Genomic DNA, 20239 nt, shown 5'->3' with positions numbered 1-20239 from the left:
AATGCTGAGTATTCTTCTAGAATCTCAGACAAATAAAGTGGGTGTCTAGACTTCCTCTTTTTATTTTAGCTTTTCCCAAATAAAATCCATAAAAAAAGTGTGTTCAGGATTCCATTAGGTGGAATATTAACAGCAATTGTTATAGATCAAACATAAACTCACTTTTTATTGTATAAGTGACATTTTAAAATGATTTCTGGTAGAATATTCCCAGCAGTATTTGGCATCAAAGGATGGAATATTAATGTTTCCTTAATAAGGATCATGATAGTACATTGAAAGGATAATTTGAAGGATTCAATTTACTTCCTAATGCCAGACTTTTCCATCTGTGATTGTCAGCGCTTCTCACTTAGATCTGTTACTGTAAGTTATCCGCCTGCTGATTCTCCTTCTGTTGTTATTAGATGGCAAATATGCCATGTGCCAGGTGGTACACAGGTCATAATCTATGTAGGTCATAATAATTCTAAAGTAGTACGTGTGGATATACAAATACAGGATCTTCTTCATGCTCCAGCACCTAAATAAGGCTATAGACTTTGTATTTCAATTGAAGTTGTATTCACATTTTCTAGCTGACAGTCTTACTGAGTATCCAAATTATTTACCTGTGTAATTACATTGTTTTGAAATTTCTACATTGTGTAACTGTTGGCGGTATAACAATATGTATAACAATATCAGTTAAGAAAAACAAACTGATGATTTTATTAGAGGATTTTGCAGTAATTTAAATAACTGAATAGCGGAATCATAACTAAGCCCCCACGGTCAAGAGTGAGCTGAATCTAAGAAATGAGTATTCTCAAATGTAACTCACGGTATGGAAAGTTTTTCAATGTTTTTAATTTAATTCATTATAAACATTTGATTTGGGTGCAGCAATATGACCATATGCCTTAATAAACAATAATTCATCACACCCAGTAAATAGTACATTGTTATATGGAATTACACCTTATGATGTATGTGTAGAGCTAAATGTGAGGTGAAAAATTAAAAGTATTTTTGAATTCAGAGCACGTTGTGTATACCTTTCTCTGCATATGTACCATGTACTCCTATATCAACGTTTTCCTCCAAGGTGAATCGCATCTTTTGTTGGTTGGAGACCCAGGTACAGGGAAATCTCAGTTTCTCAAGTATGCAGTAAAGATTACACCCCGGTCTGTGCTCACTGCAGGAATTGGATCTACAAGTGCAGGTATGTGCTTCTTTGGTTGGAACTCTTTATAACATACTCCAGTAGAAAAAGGGCATAGAGGCCTTTTACCTACATGAACAAGAACTGGATTTCAGGTTGTATGAGCACAGTTTAAGCAAAAACTGACATGGAGACACGTGGAGGCTTGTTTCTGCAGAAGGGCAGTGCTGCCCCTTGTTCTGTATCAGTGGAGCAGTGTGATGAGCTTCTAAGAGGGAACCTTACAAGCCCCATCCAGAGGTACCTCTCACTGATTTGCTGTCAGAGGATGATCTGGACCTGTATTTTTAGCGTTCTTCCCTGCAATGACAAATCTGACAGCTTTCCAGAGCTCACACTGTGTGATGGGCTAGAATCGTTTGGTTTCTCCTGAACGTACATTCTCCCCTCTTCTGTTCTTTTACATATTCCGGCTGGGTGCCAGTTTGATTTCTGCTTACTTCCTGGAACGGCAACCCTGTGTTGAGAAATTATTTCTGCCTCATAAAGATGGTTTCAGAGTGAAAGCTTTCCTCCCTCCCTGTCCCCACCCTCCAAAAAAAAAAAAACAACCACCACCAAAAAACACTTTTAAATATGTCCCAGCTGGCTCAGACCGCTGGGACATATTTACAAACTCTTCTGGGGACAATATGCAAGCTCAGATCGCTTCTGCAAATGACTTCATTTGCTCAGATGACTATGTTGGTAGTACATTCAAAATTGTGAAATAATTAAGGGCAAGAACCAAAGGGTCGCAGTTAGCATGTGCAGCATGGATGTTTCTCAGATTGTGCAGCTGTTCGTTTTATGTCTGGAAAACAGCATTGTTTATACGTGGGGAAAAACAGAGAATAAATCTTTACCAGTTCTACAGCTACGTGTACATGTGTGTACTGGGTCCTCTGGCTATGGAAATGCAACAGCTACTTCAGTGGTAGTGGAATGTAACACTGAACATACTCACTCTTGTGTGCAGTGAACTTTTCATGCCTCTGATTTTCCACTCAAACTGCTCACAGATAGATCTGGAGAAAAACCAGAGAGAACGGTTTGGCTCAGCATACCCTTATCCCTACCTTTTGTTGGGTGTTAAGAACTGAGAACAGGCAGGATAATGAAAAATTTGCCAGGGAGCTGGCAGTGACCTGGAGTGAAATTTTGCCAGGAGTTTCAATGTGATCTTGCCCACTTTTACTGGGAGTAATCTTGTGTCAGCTGCTTTGGGTCTCTAACGTTGCTATTGCCTTCTTCACCACGCTTCCCACCTCACCTTCATTTTCTCTGTAATCTGGTTTACAACGCAATCGTCACAGCTGCATTCAAAGATGTTTCCCTGAAAATCAGTATTGCAGCTTAAAAACTTCCTGCGGTATATGTGCCATGCAATCAGCTTAATGATGTGTGGAGATTGAGTTTCATCTTGTGAAAGGATCATTTTGGGTCTTTAGATCATCTACATTCCACTTAAATATTCTTTTTATTTTAAAATAGCACTCCATTTCTTTCACCTTCCTGAAATCTTACAGCAAGTGTGCTGAATTTCCACCTTGAGATTCTAAGGACCCTCATTAGAAGTGAAACTTGAATCCCTAGCAAGAAATCTTATTAGCCCTAGTTTAACTTCAGAGTACCTTTCCACGATTAGAACTGCTGGACTAAAGCATTAATCTCTAGCCCAAGAGTTTGGATGCAGCTTGAATTATTTTCTTTGCCCTTCTGTACAAGGAGTGTCTTTATTGTGAATATTTTTGGAGCTGTACCTAACACTGAATTTGTCAACTTGCTGTTCATGCAGAAGCTCCAGGTAATGTGTTTTAAGAACTATGAAATTGTTTTACATCACATCTGCATGCTTCAGGTTACCAATTTATTCTTTCTCCTGAGAGGAAACTACTAATGGACATTTTTCCCTAAAAGTAAAAAGACTAAATCCATAAGTTCCAGTTTCGACTAGTTCCTTACATTGTATATAAAGTAGTCTGGATTGCAGTTTAATTACTGACTCTAGGATTACAGTCCACATATACTAAAAAATGCACCTGTAAATTGGTAATACTTTGGAGAAGTGCTAAAAGCTGTCTTATGTTTGGATTTTTCTCTCAGAGAAATTTGTCAATAACTTACCTGCAAATTCTGGTTTGCATCTTGTGCATTAATGCATCTTACACCCTTTGCCCATCTGGTACTTTTTTAGGACACTAGCAGTTTGTCAGCTGTGGAGTTGGAATTCTGCTTCCATAACATTCTACTGTATCAATTTTTCACCATGGGCATTTATTGGTGCCAGGATGCAGTGTTAGATGATGAATGTTGTTCCTGTTTTGCCTAAATTCCCTTTCTTTCTTGCTCTGTCTTAGGAATCATCTGCTTTTAGATCCGTTATGACATTATGATCCCTTTTTTCTTTAAGTGAATCAGTATTTGAGGATCTTCATCTTTTTTATTTCCCTGACAGGCTTAGACTGACTGCTTGCTGCAGATAGCCTTTACAGGGGACAGGGATCCATTCTCTGTTGTGGGTAAAACCAGAACTTTTCTTCCAGTCTCTAGATAGCATGCTGAGTTTACTGGCTTTGTGAGGTTGCCTTTGTTGCTAACCACGTACTAGAGGTTTTCTTTTGAGAGTTCTCTGCACATTTCTTACTTTTATGAGGAACCAGGCTTCGTTCTTCCTACAGATCTTTTGTTAAAGTTGTCAAAAAAAAAAAAACAAGTTCAGTAACTCAATAGCAAAAATTTCTTTGACCGCTATAGGGCTTTCTGATTTCTAAATAAAAGATGGGAACCATCTGTCCTGCAGGTTCTGTCTGCACGCTGTTCATTTTTTATAAAGGCCTTTCCCACTTCTTGCCTGAGAATGACGGGTAGGCATTCACACACCTTTAATTTTTAGAAATTGATACGTAGTTTTCCAGAAGGAGACTTACTGAAGTTCAACAAAATCCCTCTCTGGGTTCCCACTTTACTACTGAGTTCAACCAACTGTTTTGCAGTCCCCGTAGCAGTAGTGCTGCTTGTGCATATTTGGGTGAGATAATCACTAGTAAGAAAATATTTCCTTTTGCCCTGGAGCTTGAGAAGTGCAGCCATCATTTGAGTGGTGTGTTTGATTCCATGGGGACTGGAACTAACACATGCCTGCTGCTGGTGGGTCTGGAGGCATCCAGGCCGGAGGCATCCAGGCCAGAGTCATCCTGACATTTTCTGGTGTGTATTTGACTGTAGAGATTTGTGCAAAGTTGTATTCAGTGTTGTGTCCCCCTGCAGATGGACTCCGTAAAGAATTTTGTGAACTGTGCTCAGAACAGCTTGTCTAGAAATCTGGGAGACAATCAGCTGTTTCTCCTACTCTCCAGTTCTGTACAATGACTTCCTGAGCTGAAGGAAATGCGGCCTTCTGGCCTCTCCTCTTACAGCCTCTACAGAGCCCTAGGAGTACTGCATTTTTGCTGGCACTTAGCAAGTTTAATATTGCCCATATCAATGCCAACAGCATTTCGCTACTGTATTATTTTTCTCCTCATTGAAGGTAACTAACTCAAGGGTAAACAGCCATTTTTTCTTTTTGCTAGTAAGCCTCTCTCTGCTGCACAGGCTTCAGATGCTAAGCATTGCCTCTGTTCTGATCTACTAGAAACCATTTCTATGTCTGATGTGAGCCCTCCAGTTCTGGTTATGGTAGAGTACGTCATCATCCTGAGATAGGCAGGACACTGAAACTAGGGACATTTTTCCCTATTTGTAGATCCCCAAATTGTTTCTGGCTATTCCTTAGCAGATCCAGGTCATTCTTAATTGATACAGATAAAGGCAGTGCCAGGGAACACGCTAAACAACCTAGCACTGTGGGCAATAGCGTGGCAGTGCTTGGATCCACACCATGGCCCTGATGAGGTTATTAATTGAGATGCAGCCTTTAGGTTAGTCTTTTCGGATCTTTACTTCTGCCACAGGATTCTCCATTGTCTTTGCAAATATTCATAATTGTAGATGAACTTGTGGTATTTTCTGTCAGTGTACCTTAAAAATACTTTCCTCATAATATGACTTAACTGTCTGTTTTCTAAGCAGTTTGGCTTCAGGTTGAGAAGGCCTTAACTCTCTAAGAAGTCTGCTAAACTTATTGAAGGAATGAATTTTGAAGTTCTGATCGAAGCTCCTTCAGATATGCCACATCTGTAGCCATGTCTCATCTCTTGGAGATCCATAAATACCCTTAATTTCCTCTCACTAATACTGTTCCAAGACGGCCTTGTCTTGAGACTTACCTTGACTACATGCAACAGATTATTTAGCCAAGTAGGTATCTATCTTCAGAAATTTCAGTTCGTTCACACATCTGTATCTGAAGACCTCTAGTTAGGATGGGCAGGAAATGCTGCAGGAGGGAACATCTTTGTCATGTTGGCTGGAGGCTTCAGTTCTTACGCAGCTCTGGCATAATATATATTGACAGGCAGGCCTAAGAATTTTTTCCTCCTGCTGTTGAAATGGCAGGCATTTCATTCAGCTGATTGTTGTTACATGTCTTCAGGATTCCCTTTGCAGTACCACAGAGCATTGAGGTACTGCAGTGTTGGTAAGCCACACCTTTCTAGAGAGACAGGACAAGCTGGAGGAGCCTTCATGTGGAAAGGCAGGCCTCATTATCGGCCTGTGGCCCAAGGGGTTTTTGGAGGAAAACCCATGAACTCCTTAAAAGTTCCTGACATTTCAGCCTGTTCTTAAAGTTGCTGTTACCACATGGCTGTTGTATAGCCCTTCTGCAGCACAAAGACCCCCTCCAATTGTCTGCTGCAGGCCAGTCACATCACTTACACCATGGACAATGAGCACCCCACTATGTCTCCAAGACAGCATTACCAAAATTGTGAAATGTTGAAGTGTGTCTTCCCTCCACCTCACCCTTTGCTTCCGAGGGGCCTTTACGTTCTAGATCCCAGGTACAAACCTTGGTTTTAACTTTAACACAGCCTCCCTCGTGACTCCAGCTGGTTCCTTTCTCTTACACATTCTTCCTTGCTAAGACTAAAAATTCAAGCAAAAACATCTCCACCTGTTTTCTGCAGCCCTTGTCTAATCTCACACACGATGAGACCAGCTCCTAAGAAGCAGAACTTTAACTAGAAACATAAATACAAACGGCAAAGCCTGGCATGAGCTGTCCCCCCACACACAGCCTGCCCTTACAAGTAGTTGCATTAATCTTGTAGGTCGATGTTTTGTCTTCCCTGTTGGCCCTGAGCAGAGCCCTCCAGCTAGCAACAATAGTAATGCATCTGCTCCAGATCAGACTTCTGTGGCTCTCAACAGAAGAAGAGAATCTGGCCCAGCGAGCTTGCAGTCCACTGTATTTGTTATGGTTAAGAGGCAGGGTCGTTAAGCAAGTGAAAGATCTCCTGCAGTTGCCCAGACACAAGTCAAGATGTTGTAACTTTGCTCTTTTTCTGTCTCTTGTAAATGAGGATTTGACTGGAGTGCACAAGCATGTATATATCTTTTTCCTTCTTTTTTCTTCCCTACCACCAGTTTCAGATGGCAGTGAGCAATCTTTGTATAGATGCAACTGGGCTAGCCTCCAGTCAGAGCTGACTTCTGGAAAATCAGCAGTTGAGGGCCTAGAAAGAAAAATACTGGATTGTGAGATTGGTCTTTGTGACACGGTGACTTGCGTCTTGGGAGCACAGACTGTTTGACAGGCTGTAAACTAAGTTACTGTGGTTATTGTAGCCATGTTCTCAGGTACTGCAGTCTTGAAGATTGGAAATAAGAGTTGGTGTTTTCAGTGGTGTTTGTAGAGCTGCTGGAGAGGTTAAATTTCACCAGTCTCTGGTACAATGGAGCTGGAGTGTTTTTACCCCCTTCAGACTCAGTACGTCATAGTAATTCTGATTAGAGGTGATTCATAAATAAATCACAATGACTGTAAGGCGAAGAGACTTTTTTTTTTTCCAAGCTAGACATAGAAAAACAACCTTGTTTTTCATCAGTAATGGTGCTTGGTCTGATCCAAGAGGCATGAATGAATAAAGGGCATGAAAAACCCCTGATGAGCATTATGGCAGTCTTCTAATAGAATTTAGGTTGGATATTAGGAGAAATGGCTTTACTGAAAGGGTTGTGCAGCATTGGAACAGGCTGCCCAGGGAAGCGGTTGAGTCACCATCCCTGGAGGTCTTCAGCAAATGTGTAGATGTGGAACTTAGCAGCATGGTTTAGTGGTGGACTTCAGTAGTAGGTTAGAAGTTGAACTAGATGATCTTGGAGGTCTTTTCCAACCTGAATGATTCTGATTCTGCAACTCCATGAATTGAGGCTACCTGTCCATCTGAGGTAAAAACACAGTGAGAAGCGGCACTAGTGCTGTTAACAGAACCTGTAGCATGCCCTTGCACCTTGATGGCCTCTGCAAGATGAGGTTTGTTGGAAGGGGAACTCACCTTTGGCACCAAAGTTGTACTGCTATGCTGTCAGCACTAGCTGTCTGTGTTAGTTATACAGCCCTGCTGCCAGGTCAAAGACGAGTCTTTATAAAGATGCTTTGTAGTCATTGTCTCTTAATGCTGCTAACTTTGTGCTGTGATGTTGCCTGATGATGAGACTCAAAGCATTTGGAACACTGGAATTTACTTTCTCAAATTCCTTCTCTCTGAGCTGTGATTTTTGCCAGGAAACAAGACGTTCAGAATACAGTTTGTATGGCCTGCTAAGATCTGGACAAACTTGTAGATGACCTGCAAAGCATCCAGTCTTTCAAAGAGCACAGAAAGACAATTCATTTCACAAAGATCATGAGGTCCTCTCACAGTGGGTAAAGCTGTTCTTTTGCAGTTGCCACCTAGGACAGTATGGTCATTCTCCTTCCAGTAACTGGCGGGTCAGCTACGGACGTAGTGCATGTATCAGGTAAGGTGGTGCCGCAGTCTGTTTCAGCATCACGCCGTCTGGTCTAGCTGGAAGTTTATTGCACCCCTGAGTTAACCTGTACAGTTGGCCTTTTCTTCTGCTAAACAGAATAAATCTTCTCTTTCTTGTTTCTTGGACTTGGCTTGCTGGGTGGTGTACTTTTGCTGACTGTATTTTGCAGTGGATTCTGCAATGGCAGAAATAGGGTTTGCTTCCATCACTTATCCAGCACGTGTTTCTTAGAAGTATTTGTGCTACTCATGGATGGATTCTAGTTATAACTTGTACTTGATCATGCTTTCACGTGAATCATCAGCAGGTACAAGTATTTGAAGTACTATTACGATAACTTTAGCTCAAGTCAGACTTCCTTAGCTTTCCAGCCTTTCAGCAGATGACTAAGTTATTTATGTTTACATTTAAGATATAACTTAGAGTTTTATAAATAGAACAGTAAAGGGCACGACAATCTCAAAAAGCCACTGGAGACCTTGTTATGTTTTTTTTCTTTTAAAAAAAAGACCTTTTTAAAATGTTCACGTAATTTCATAGAATCTATAATTTCATGGTATAGAGTGTTGCCCAAAGCCCCATCCAGCCTGGCCTTGAACACTTCCAGGGATGGGGTGTACACGGCTTCTTTAAAGCTACTGCCCCTTGTCCTATCACTACCTTCCGTGACAAAGAGTCCCTCCCCGGCTTTCCTGTAGGCCCCTTCAGGCACTGGAAGGCCTCTATAAGGTCTCTCTCTGCAGAGCCTTCTTCAGGCTGAACAACCCCAGCTTGCTCGGCCTGTCTTTATAGGAGACGTGCTCCAGATCTTTGATCATCTTTGTGGCCCTCTTCTAGACTTGTCCTAATACATCCATGTCCTTCTTGCTCAGGGGGCCCCAGATCTGAGCACAGCACTCCAGGTGGGAGCCTCATGAAATCAGAGCAGAGGGGGAGAATCCCTTCCCTTGCCTTGCCAGCCACGCTACTTTATGGTTTCAACCCTAAAGTTGAAACAACTGCTGGTTTTGGAGACTGATTTTTTGAGTTAAGTCATACAAATATTGGTGTTAACATTTGATGATTGCTAAATTGTGGTGGTAATGTAATCAAAATATTATTGCTAATCATATGTTTAAACAACTAGAGAGAGACTTTCAAGAGCACACTTCAGACTGAAGGTTCCAAAGGCTTTCAGTACAACTTAGGCATTTGGCTACCATATGTTCTGCTAAGTTTCCACATAAGAAAGAAATGTATGCATGTACATTCACATCAGGTCCATCCTTCACAATTTAAAAATATTATATATGAAGACAATTTCACTAATGGTGTGTAAAGACAGAAACACTAACTGCTTCGGACATCTTCATCCCTATTTGACGATGCTGGAAGTGAAGAGAAAGTATTCTATTTTTATTCAAAGCTATGCTGTCAAGTCATCATGAAATGTACTTTTTTTTTTTTTTTTTAAGGGCCCAGAACCTACCAGGGTTTGGGCAGTTACGAGTAACTAGCAGAACAATATTCTTGTAATCTGACATGACAGATTACAATCTTAAGTGCATATATAGTCACAGTAAACATAAGGCTGACAAGGATTGGAAGGAATACCAAAATTGTTGGTGTCATAACAGTGTCTTTAAGTTTTTACAATTTACTGCCTCTTTTTTTTGTCTTCAAAGATGCCTCAGGTAATAGAGAGTGTCTTACTGCAAGCCCTTCAGGGCAGGCCATGAATTCTTGAGTACGCAGCACCTGCCACAGCAGAGTTTGAATCTTCATTTATACCAGTGCATAGTGTTGCCTTAAAGGGCAGAGAGAAAACTCAAGTGATTTAGATTCCAAACATTTCAGAAAACTGAAAGAAAACATCAAAACTCCTTACTAGTTGAAAAGACTACAAGAATAGAGCATACTTGAAAAATTAATGTATGAACCAGCATTGTACATAACAATATTGCAGAAGTACAGTTCAGAGGGTTACTTATACTACTCCTTTTGACACTGATATTTTCTAATAATTGCTTTAATCTTTCCACCCAGTTGTGCACAGCTGACGGAAAAAAAAAAAGTTCTTTGCTGAAATACCCACCTAAATTCACATGAAACACTGTCCTTAACAAACCAGTCTGACTAGCAGCAGGAGATTAAAAAAAGAAAAAAAAAGTCCTAAAATCTGAGATAGCAGATGGTAAATTTCAAACTGCATGCTTTAAGTAACAAGTATGTGCTTTGAAATGAAAAAAACTTGCACCTAAAATTATACTGTTGCACCTAAAATTATACTCACAGAAAGAGGACTTTTTTTTTTTTAAGAGCACTTTTTTCTTTGCACTTCGTCTAATGACAGCTTTGTTCTTCAGCTGCTATTAAAGGGCACTTTATATTTGGCAATCTGGATATCAGAGATGAGGACACAGCATTATTGCTTCATTTTGCCTGAATATTTTAACTTTCCATTTTTTAGCTTTCAACAGTGCTAACAAAGTAAAGGGGGAAGGGGGAAGAATACGTATACTTTAATCGGGTTTGGGTTAGACCAAACAGAATAACACATTAGAGAAAAAAGCAATTACTTAAAAATAGTTGTATTTATATTCCACAATTTGCTCAAATACTGTTTTTTCTTTATAAACTTTCTACAGGATGTTTTAAAACAAGTTCTTCACATTGCTCGTCAACTATGTACTTATGGAATTTGAGGGAAATAGTTCTGGTTGTTTTTACAGTTTAACACATGTACAGTACCAAAACGATGGTGGTTAGTCACATGCAGTCCATATGAGATTCTAACATAACATTTAATGAATTTTCTGATGTTGACCACCCCTTTGATGCTGAAGGTAACGCATCTGTAGAAAGCAGGGACTGTAGATTTGGGTTACTGCTCTCTGCATCTTCCAGTTTTTCAGTGTTGTCCTCCCAATTTATGTGGAATCTTGTGACTCGGGGATTAGATGCCAAAATATTCCTTTGAAGCTGGGTGGGAAGAAAAGATATAAATTATGTGGTGTACATAGCAAACTGGACTTCACGTGCATATGGATTTCTTTCCTTTTACTCCTGTAGTCATGTATGTCTAAAATAATTTTAAAAATTCATGTGATTGTGAATCTATAGCTGTTACATATGGATCAGAAATATGCTTACAGAAACACACCACTAGTTCATTTACTCTAATATCCTACTCAGCAAAATAAAAGCATCCTGTCTAGAAAGCAGTTAACTGTCCTAAGCATTCAAGACTATACTAGAACTTTGCAAGTAAAGTGCAAGGGTTTTACCTTAGCCAGCACAGCACTTAATAAAGCAAATGACTATCCCCAGAACAATTTTGCAAGCTACAGGAGTTCATAAAATTCTGCATCAATTTCACGGTGCTAGCAACAACTCTACCATTTACCTCAACTGTCTGTCCTTATAAAGATTAAAACCTTTCCTTATATTAAATGACTATGCGTTAGATTCATTTTACTATCTGAATTTTAATTTGTCTACTTCAAATATTAAATTGAGAACATTACTTAGATTTGGCAGTTGACATGCCTAGACACTGGTCATGTATTTTATTCTTTAGGCTGGCCTTCATTTTTCTTGAAAGAAGTGTTCCATCTGCTTATGTGTGCAGCAAAAAAGAAGATGCTCATTTTTTCTGAATTTATCACCATTTCAAAATAATGCACAGTTAACTCCAAAGGATGGCAAATTATGGCCACTGGCCACTTGTTATTAAAGTTGAGACTGGTCACAGGAAAGGTCTGCCTCAGCAGAAGTGCTGATTTCATTCCTTGAGAAAGTGCGCCCCCATTAAATATTTTCCCACCCCTTATGCAAGCTAACAAAATCTAACAAGATCATTTTTTTTTTTGAGCCTAGTAGGTCTGTTTCCCGTCAATTACAATTCAAAATGCTTAATAACCTTAGTCAAATTAAGAACTTGTACAAATACATGATCACTGTAGCTGTTCTTGTTTATATAAAAACTGCTTCTATGAAAAAACAGAATAACAAGTAGTTCTAAACTGTTCAAAACAGAACAACAAGTAGTTCTAGGCATTTCTAAATTCAACTGCTTAAAGAAAGTTGACATTCTGGCATTCACGCTAAAAAAAACAAGGATGAGTTCAACAGCATAAGAAAAAAGGAAAGGAACAAATTCTAAGAGTCCTCAAAAATTAACCATGATTTTGAATTTTGAGAACGTACTAAGCATCTGATTCTTGAAAATTAAGTTAGGCATAGTAAAAATTAGCAGCTTAAAAAAACACACAATTTAGATATCAATTCAGTTTAGTTACATTTTAAGATTGGTTTCAGGGACTATGGGGATTATCTCTGTACTAGTCGTTACAGTACAACCATTATTCCACTCAGTTCTTCATGTATCTGGTTATATAACTCATGCAAACTTGAGAAGCAACCAATTTTTTTTTTTTTTTTTTTTTTTACCTCCACAAAACTTTGGAACATGAGCATGTACACATAACATCTCGTAAAGAGAACCCAGAAATGGACCCCAAATCCCCAAGACCTTCCATGAAAGCAAACCAGGATGCTACATGGAAGTTTATTAGTTTGTGCAGGAATCTGCCTGCATGCGCTGTTTCACAGGATTTTGACTGACTAGTTTTTGTTAGTTTAGTTGATCTTCCTCCTCAGGATTATTTGGAACCTAATACTTTATTTCACATCTCATTTTAACTCTACACCTCATTCATTTTTATTTTTTAACCATTAAAAAATGTCTGTTTTTAAACTTTAAATACAAATGTCCTCGATCAAGTTGTCCGTTGATTGGATCCAGTCATCTGGCCTGCTCTAACAAGGCTACCCCATCTTCTCTCCTTTCATAGAGAAGTTGTTCTTCACTTTCTGTTTTGCAGAACTGTAGGTCTTTCTTAAAAATCCCTTTGTATAAGCGTACCTTTGATACGTGTCTAGAACAGGAGGTGCCTTACCTTAGAAAAGTCTGGCTTTACTGGTGGGTTCTCTCTCAGTTCTGTTTCAGTATATTCGTTGTTTACATAGTAGCCGACTCTAATAAATTCTTGACCTCGGTAAGTGCATGTTATTAGCACGACTGTTACGCCTACTGCATCTGCATCTGGAATAAGCCCTGGGTTAGGTGCATCAGCCTAAACATGAAAGGGAAAGATCGATTAAAATAAAATCAATACCACATACCTATCTGGCAGAAGAATCTGAAATAGCTTGTCCTAGCAGCTGAGTAGTGACTGTTTGCAAATTTGAAAGGTTTCTCCATGTTAACCAGAAAATATACCTGCTTTTACAAAAACATCAACCCTGAATTTAGGGCACCATCTTCTACAGGCAGAATTAGTTTGAACACAGTAATGTTGTGCTGACATTTCTCCTGGGTGATCAGACAGCTTTGATCCCAAACTGCTTTTAAATACACGATTAGCTGAACAAGCGTGCCAACACCTCTCCAGTTCCACGGTGCTGCTGTTCTCCAGCCCCTCGTAGTAATCGAGTAAAAACTTTTCATACCTCTTCGGTTGAATTGATCTGTCTGTTTTTAACAAGACTAAACCTTTAAAAATACAGGCTAATTCAGACTTCAGCAAGACGAGGAGGGACAGGTTACGTTGACATTTGAGCTGTCTAGGAAAGGAATAAATGGCTCTGTCTCATCTGCTGCCATGTGCCCGTATTTCTTCAATTGCATGCAATTAAATGCATCATCACTGAGAGACATGACACTTTCAGCCAGTATGCAGTCCTAACTAATAGGCAACTCTTACAATCTCCCTTATATCCTTACTCACCGTGGCACTGCAATTATTAATGATCAATAGAATTTGCCTCACCAGATGTGGCTCACATCAGTCTCTTAAAATGTTTTGTAACTAAACATTTGTTGATGGAACATGGTGCCTCATTCTGCTCTCAGACTCAAAGTAGCAGCAATCTAAGCATAAATGAAACAGCCTCATATTTACAACTTTGCATGAAAAATCTGAAGCTGATAACAAACACCTTTGTTCCAAGCATAAATTAGTAATAGCAACATATGTTAGAGTGGTTCAGATGTGTTGAATCCTGCCTTAGGACAGAGAGTGAATGGGATTCTCACTGTCCCTCTTATCCCTGTTTTTCTCCGGTATGTATATGCTCTAGCACTACAAAATTCAGGAGCTAGTAGTCATGCATCATTGACTTCTGCTCTTTGCTACTTCAATCCTGAGCCTTCAAACCACTCTAGCTTTTCATAAGAAGCTGTAGGCACTCTGCAGAACAATTAAATGAATCAGACCTCTCAGGTACAAATATACTGGGGGGAGGAAAGCAACCAGGGAATCAGGTAGAACACTCCTTCCTCCAGCCCTGAAGGGAAGAGAAAGTGACCAAATAGCTTTGCAACTTGTACAGGGCAATGGAAAATATGACCAAGGAACTGGAGAAATACAGAAGCTCCACAAAAATACAAGAACTGCCAATACATGAAATCGCTATTTCAAATCAGCAGTCTTGTTCTAACAGTGCCCAGGGCGATGTGATTACTTAAAATTCCGGTAGGCAGTTACAGAGCAGTATTTTGCAAAAAAGGACATCCTTCCATTTAACTCCCTGTGAAACACAGCTCATACCCTAATACGGGATTTTACCTCTCCCAGGCTTCTTCCACTGTCACTTCATGTCCTGTAATATGCTATGATACAGCTGTGAACCTGCAGAAATCCTGTTTTAATCCTACTTTGCTGTTGAGCAAAGGCATTGAACGTGGTTTCAAAGGAAATTTTTTCTTTTCTCAAAATTTTAAACTTCCTGCCCTAGATGTAAAGCCTCCTGATTCCCCAAGGAACTGGTGAACATGCACAGGTTAGGGGGGAAGAGAAGACATTGATATGACAAAGTGGCGAGTGAGAAGTTGCAAACATATACTGTGGTAGGCAAAAAGAGGCTAAATTAGTGTAAGGTCATATCCCCACTTCAAGACTGTAAATTATTTTTGTGCCTATATTCTCAAAAAGAAGCTCCTGAGAATTTATTACAAATCCCCAGGAGCACGGAGAAAAAGAATCATGTTTCATTACTTATATATTAGTATTTAGATCCAAATAGGCCAAGATGTAGGTCTTTAGTATTGAAGTCTTTTTAAAAATATAAAAAAAAAAAAAAAGATTATTGTGCAAGTCTGATAAGCACAATACTTTTCCATCTTCCTGTAGGTGAGGCTGACTTCCCAACCTGATGCGCAGCCTCTCCTCAGGATTTTATCTGTGTGGCACTCCATTTTACTTGCTGTTTCAGCCATTTTCATCTTAAGAAAAATCTACAGCGTAATACTAGTAAAGTTTTATACATCTCTACAAGAAGTTCATCTCTGTGCTCATTGGTGAACACAGTATCTTTTTTTTTTCCTACTCATGTATACAACTCCTGCAGTTCTACACTTTGTCCCATCCTGGCATTCCCCTACCAGTTCCCTCCACCTGCCAGGCAGTTTCAGTTTGGTGAAAAAGTAGCTCAAACTGGCAGCAAAGGGTTATTAGAGCACTTTGGCTTTTGGTAGTCTCTTGCATACACATTAGCCAGGTCCTACCCTCACTTGAAATCCAGGGCTTTTGAAGTTTAATATACTTAGACCAACAGTACACCCATAAGAAAAAGGAGAGATTATTAAAAGGCAGTAAGAGTACTCAATCTAAGCCAAATCTGTACATACCTACTCCTAATTTTGCTGTAATGTCATCCGTAGCTATGATATAATGGATACGGGTCTATCCTGCAGAAACTGCAAGTCCAGTAAATTTTATTTTCAAGGTCTTCCTGTATCACACAACCAAAACATGCCTTTTGAGGCACCTGCCTTCTGCTCCTTCCCATTACTATCAGCAGTGAATCTTTGAGATTGAGCACAGTGCCTCATTTAAACTAGAGATGGAAATGCCAGCTGGTATCTCTCGATCTACCACTAAAATTAGCCCATTTTGAGGGTGATAGAGGATCACCTGGTTCTGACCAATTAATGCTACAGGATGAAATTGCTCAATAATGGAAGTACTGTTAATAAATGATGCATTTGTTATCTATCTGCTTCATTTCTAGCACGGGAAAAATTAAGCCCAGCTCCAAAAGCAGAGTGAAATATTTCAAGGCTGATTTGCACATGTGGTTAATAAACATAACCTCCAGCCTGACCTTATGCCTTTAGCCTGTCCTGTGAGGGGGGAAAAAAAAAGTTCTATTCAAAAGTTTCAGATGTTTTCTGAACCTTCTAAATAATTGGGACTTACAGTAATAATTAGGATGCCTAACAAACTTTGTTATCATTTTAAAGCAGTTATTAGTAACTCTGATAAGTAAGAAAATGTGTTAGTTGGAGTTATTTTTGAAGAAAATGCTCATACTTCAGTATGCATTTGCCATTAATTAGTTGAGTGAATTTATAGTGTTTGGGAAAGTGGCAAGGTTCATAAACAAAAAGCTGTTCTCATTTTCAGTCTGATTTTTCTGTGGATGGATTTTGCTCTCAGTTTACAAGAGAGACACTAGTATTTGATAAACAGGGGAAAAAAGTGAGCTGAATCAGTGTTTTGATTAAAAACAATTTCCATAAAAACTCAGACAAGTTTAGTTTAGTTTTTCCCCTCTGGTTGATCTAACCAGAGTAGAACATTAAGCCATCTTGGTGCTCCTCTTTCCTTGTTTTCCTTCCCTCAAGTATTCCTTCTTAGTAACTTGTGGCTTTAACAGCAGCGTATTGCCACATGCTCCAGAGATTGTGGGACAGTCTTTATCTAACCACTCATGTCCCAGATGTCTGCTATCTACAACTGGAATTCTGTCTTACTGTACAAATCGCTGTACTGCGTTGTGACTTAACATGCATAGCCAGACATCATGGCTGAACATTTATCTGGCCAAACAGAAATGAATTCTTGACTACTCCGGCGCAGGTTCACAATGAATTTGTTCACCTTCTTCTGTAGATGTTGTCTACGTTAACCTAGTGCCCCTGACTGTCTGAAACCACTTACCAATTGCTGTAGAGCTAAGCCCAGTGATGTTAGCATAAGCCAGGTAACTGACAGTCCCAGTTAGGGAGTGGTCCAGAATAGATTTATGAACTGGACTTGTCAAAATTATCACTAGCTACAGAGCCATGCCTTCTATCACTCTCTCTAATTATTGACAGCACAAGTGAAAATATTACCATGGAAATATCAGGGGCAAAAAACAGCTAATGAGAAGCAAGCTGTATCATACATGAAGAGCTGACTGAAATTCCTTCTAGCTTAGCATTATTTTTAAGCGTCTCTTTATATGATACAGTCATCATTAGACATCAAATTAGCACAACTCTTTCAGGAACAGTTAAGTGAAGCTTACCTGAAATACAAACATGTGTCTGCCTGCAGGAACAGGTCCTACTAAAACGGAGTCTAACACTTGGTCATACTCTTCGCTTTCAGCTGAACCCACGTAAATTATTTTCCATTCCAAGTCTGCAGTAAAACAAAACAAAAACAAAAAAAAATTGTTTATCATTACAGTTAAGCATCTTCCACTCTTGACTGCAGAGTTTTGCTTAACCTAAAATTGCTTCTTTGGCAACTAGCATAAAGGGATAGGGACCAACCTTCACTTGGGAAATCTATTGATGCTCACCCCAGTCCTCATGATCTAGATCATCCCACCGTCTTCCTCTATTCAGTCTCTACTGCAGGATTCCCTCTATTTTCATAGCCAGGTTTATTTACAAATTTCATACAGAGGACAGGGCCCATTTACTTGTTGGGAGCAGTGTTCAGAATGTCCTTGGTCTGTCCCCAGAGGCATACAGGTTGGGACGATGCCTATACGACCCTACACAGCAGGGCACACCTTGAATATTGAATCAGCTCCCCCTCAGAAGTTCCCACCTTCCACAAATATACTTCACAGCTGTTACACCAATCACATAAAGCACTTAATTGAATAATGAAATCCACTGAGTAAGCACCAGCCACACTAACTTTGTGCCTCCATTCCTCCACGTGTGCAAGCTGTGTAATCTGAGAAGTATATAAAATCCTAATAGCATGATTTGATCTAATTCGCACTGATGATATTGGTGTTTGAATTTTATCCTGGAATAGAATCCCAGGTAGGAGAATCAAACAACCACAAACCCACGTGCGAAATGTAGCATTTCACTTCTTAAAACGACGTGCCAAAACCAAACATTTCTTACAACTGATACGTATTTTTTCTAATGCACCCTGGTCACCACAGGTGCTTGAAAGATGAAGCTGCAAATTAGCATTCATTAGTTCTTCCTGGGCCAGCTTTTCACTTTAACTTTTTGATTTAAAAACACATGCATAACCACACCTGTATAAAACTAACCTGAGAATAGAGGTTATTATTTTTAAACAAGAGGAAAAGAAAAGAAGGTTGTCATTACGGAATACTGTAACTGAAGTTATTGTTTGTTTGTTTTTTGGTAATGGATCTGTTGCTTAAAACAGTGCCTTAAAATGGATATATTTCTTTTTTCTCCTTACGAGCAATGCCCTGATTGGGTGTGCAAAAGCACTACCCCATAGACAAATACATTTATGTTTTCAGTATTCTTTGCAAAATATGAAGGTCTACGTTATGGTTTCCTGATGCAGGACTGGAACTTAAGCAGAGGAAGAGCTAGCATGTTAACAAAACTTGGCTGCTTTAGGATTGCAGTTGTTTTTCCTCAATAATGAAATCTTACCATGTTCAACATGCAGGTTTTGGGGCTCTAAGTAGCATACGTTAACAGGGCCCAGGAAGTGGTTTTGCTCCTTGCACACCACAGCACGATTGGCCAGGTACTGTATCAGAGGTCCTATTTACCTTGTAGGCACCCAGTGCTAACTCCTGTGGGCACTGCAGGCTGCTTGTCCGGGTCAGTTAGTGACCGCTTTTGTCATACCTGTCCAAGGCACCAGGTACGAGAACTGAGGACTCTGAGGCTGGATCACTTAAGATTATCACTCCAGGGGAACAGCACGAAACTCATTCTAAACCAGCAGCACTTAAAGTTGAAAAATCATACAGTTGATGGACCTGATGCTGTTTAGGAATCCTGATGCAGAATGATAACTTGAAGGGGGGGGGGGGGGGGGGGGGGCTAAACTGAGGAAACTGAAGACGGGTGGTACGCAGGGCTGGCTGAAACAGCACCACAGACTGTCAGCACGGGAAGGCAGCGGCAGCAGCTTTTAAAAGCAAGATTAAACCAGATGTAAACGCGAAGGCCAGGCCCTGCTAAGGGAGGGCCCTGGCGGGGCGGCTTCATCGAGCCGCTGCCGGCAGGGGGGCGGCCGGCACCGCGCACACCCCGCGGCCGGGCCTCGCCCCGCGCCCGCCGCCGTTCGAAACTCCCGCCCGGGGGGCGCCGCGCGGCCTCTCGGGGCGGCGGGGCCGGGGCCGGGCCCTGCCGCCGGGCGGCGCTGCCGGGCCCCCGCCAGCCCGGCCCCACCGGGGGCGCCCCCCTCGGGGGTACCCGGCAACTTCGGAGCCCCCCCCCAGCCCCCGGCCGTTGCCCAGCGCCGTGCCCGCACCCGGCGCCAGGCCCCCGCCGCCCGCCCCGCTCCCCGCCCCGGCACACAAAGCTGGCAACATGGCTCCCTCCCCTCACAACTTCCTCGCAACTTGCAGCCGGCCTCGGCGGCCCCGGCGCGGCGCGCAGGGCCCGGCTCAGCCCAAAACTTCCCCCCCTGGGCCCGGCCAAGGCCGGCTGGGAAGCGCAGCCCCCCCCCGAGCCCCCCCCAGCCCCCGGTGCGGCCGGCGGGGACCGCGGGGCCTGGGCGAAGTTGAAGCCTGGGGCTGGCGGCGGGCCGGGGCGGGGGGGGGGGGGGGTGGGAGCCGCGCTCACCTTCCGACAGGTCCTCGATGCACTCGAACGTGATCTCGAACTGGAACGGGTTGTAGAAAGGAGAGGGGTTGTCCAACACCACTACATTGTTCACCTGAACCTTGGCCATATTTCAGGGGAAAAAAAAAAAAAAAAAAAAAAAAAACACCAACAAAAACAACCCGCAAACAATAGGCACGGCGCCGCGCCGCCAAGTCCAGCAGCGCCTCGGGGGCTCCGCCGCGCGGCCGACCCGGCCCGGCCCGGCCCGGCGCCCCCGCCCGCCCGAGGCTGCGGAGCCGCGACTT

General features: G+C 41.4%; 2 protein-coding genes across 2 annotated transcripts in view; one reads left to right on the top strand and one right to left on the bottom strand.

Moving 5' to 3' along the window:
• The window catches only part of MCM9 (minichromosome maintenance 9 homologous recombination repair factor), a 44501-nt gene that overhangs the window by 8908 nt on the left and 15354 nt on the right, over positions 1-20239 (top strand). Inside the window, exon 6 of the mRNA XM_032185580.1 lies at positions 1088-1207. Within this exon, the coding sequence (XP_032041471.1) occupies positions 1088-1207 (120 nt within the window). The remainder of the gene's footprint in view (positions 1-1087; positions 1208-20239) is intronic.
• On the bottom strand, positions 10391-20061 carry ASF1A (anti-silencing function 1A histone chaperone). The gene is made up of 4 exons (XM_032185579.1): positions 19953-20061; positions 17447-17562; positions 13048-13224; positions 10391-11068 (listed from the first exon to the last, which is right to left on the bottom strand). The coding sequence occupies exons 1-4, from the start codon at positions 20059-20061 to the stop codon at positions 10856-10858; spliced, it is 615 nt and encodes a 204-aa protein (XP_032041470.1). The 3' UTR covers positions 10391-10855.

This window comes from Aythya fuligula, chromosome 3 (genome assembly GCF_009819795.1).
Source record: "Aythya fuligula isolate bAytFul2 chromosome 3, bAytFul2.pri, whole genome shotgun sequence".
Classification (NCBI taxonomy): Eukaryota; Metazoa; Chordata; class Aves; order Anseriformes; family Anatidae; genus Aythya; species Aythya fuligula.
Note: the sequence above shows the minus strand (reverse complement) of the source record. Positions and strands in the feature narration are given on the sequence as shown.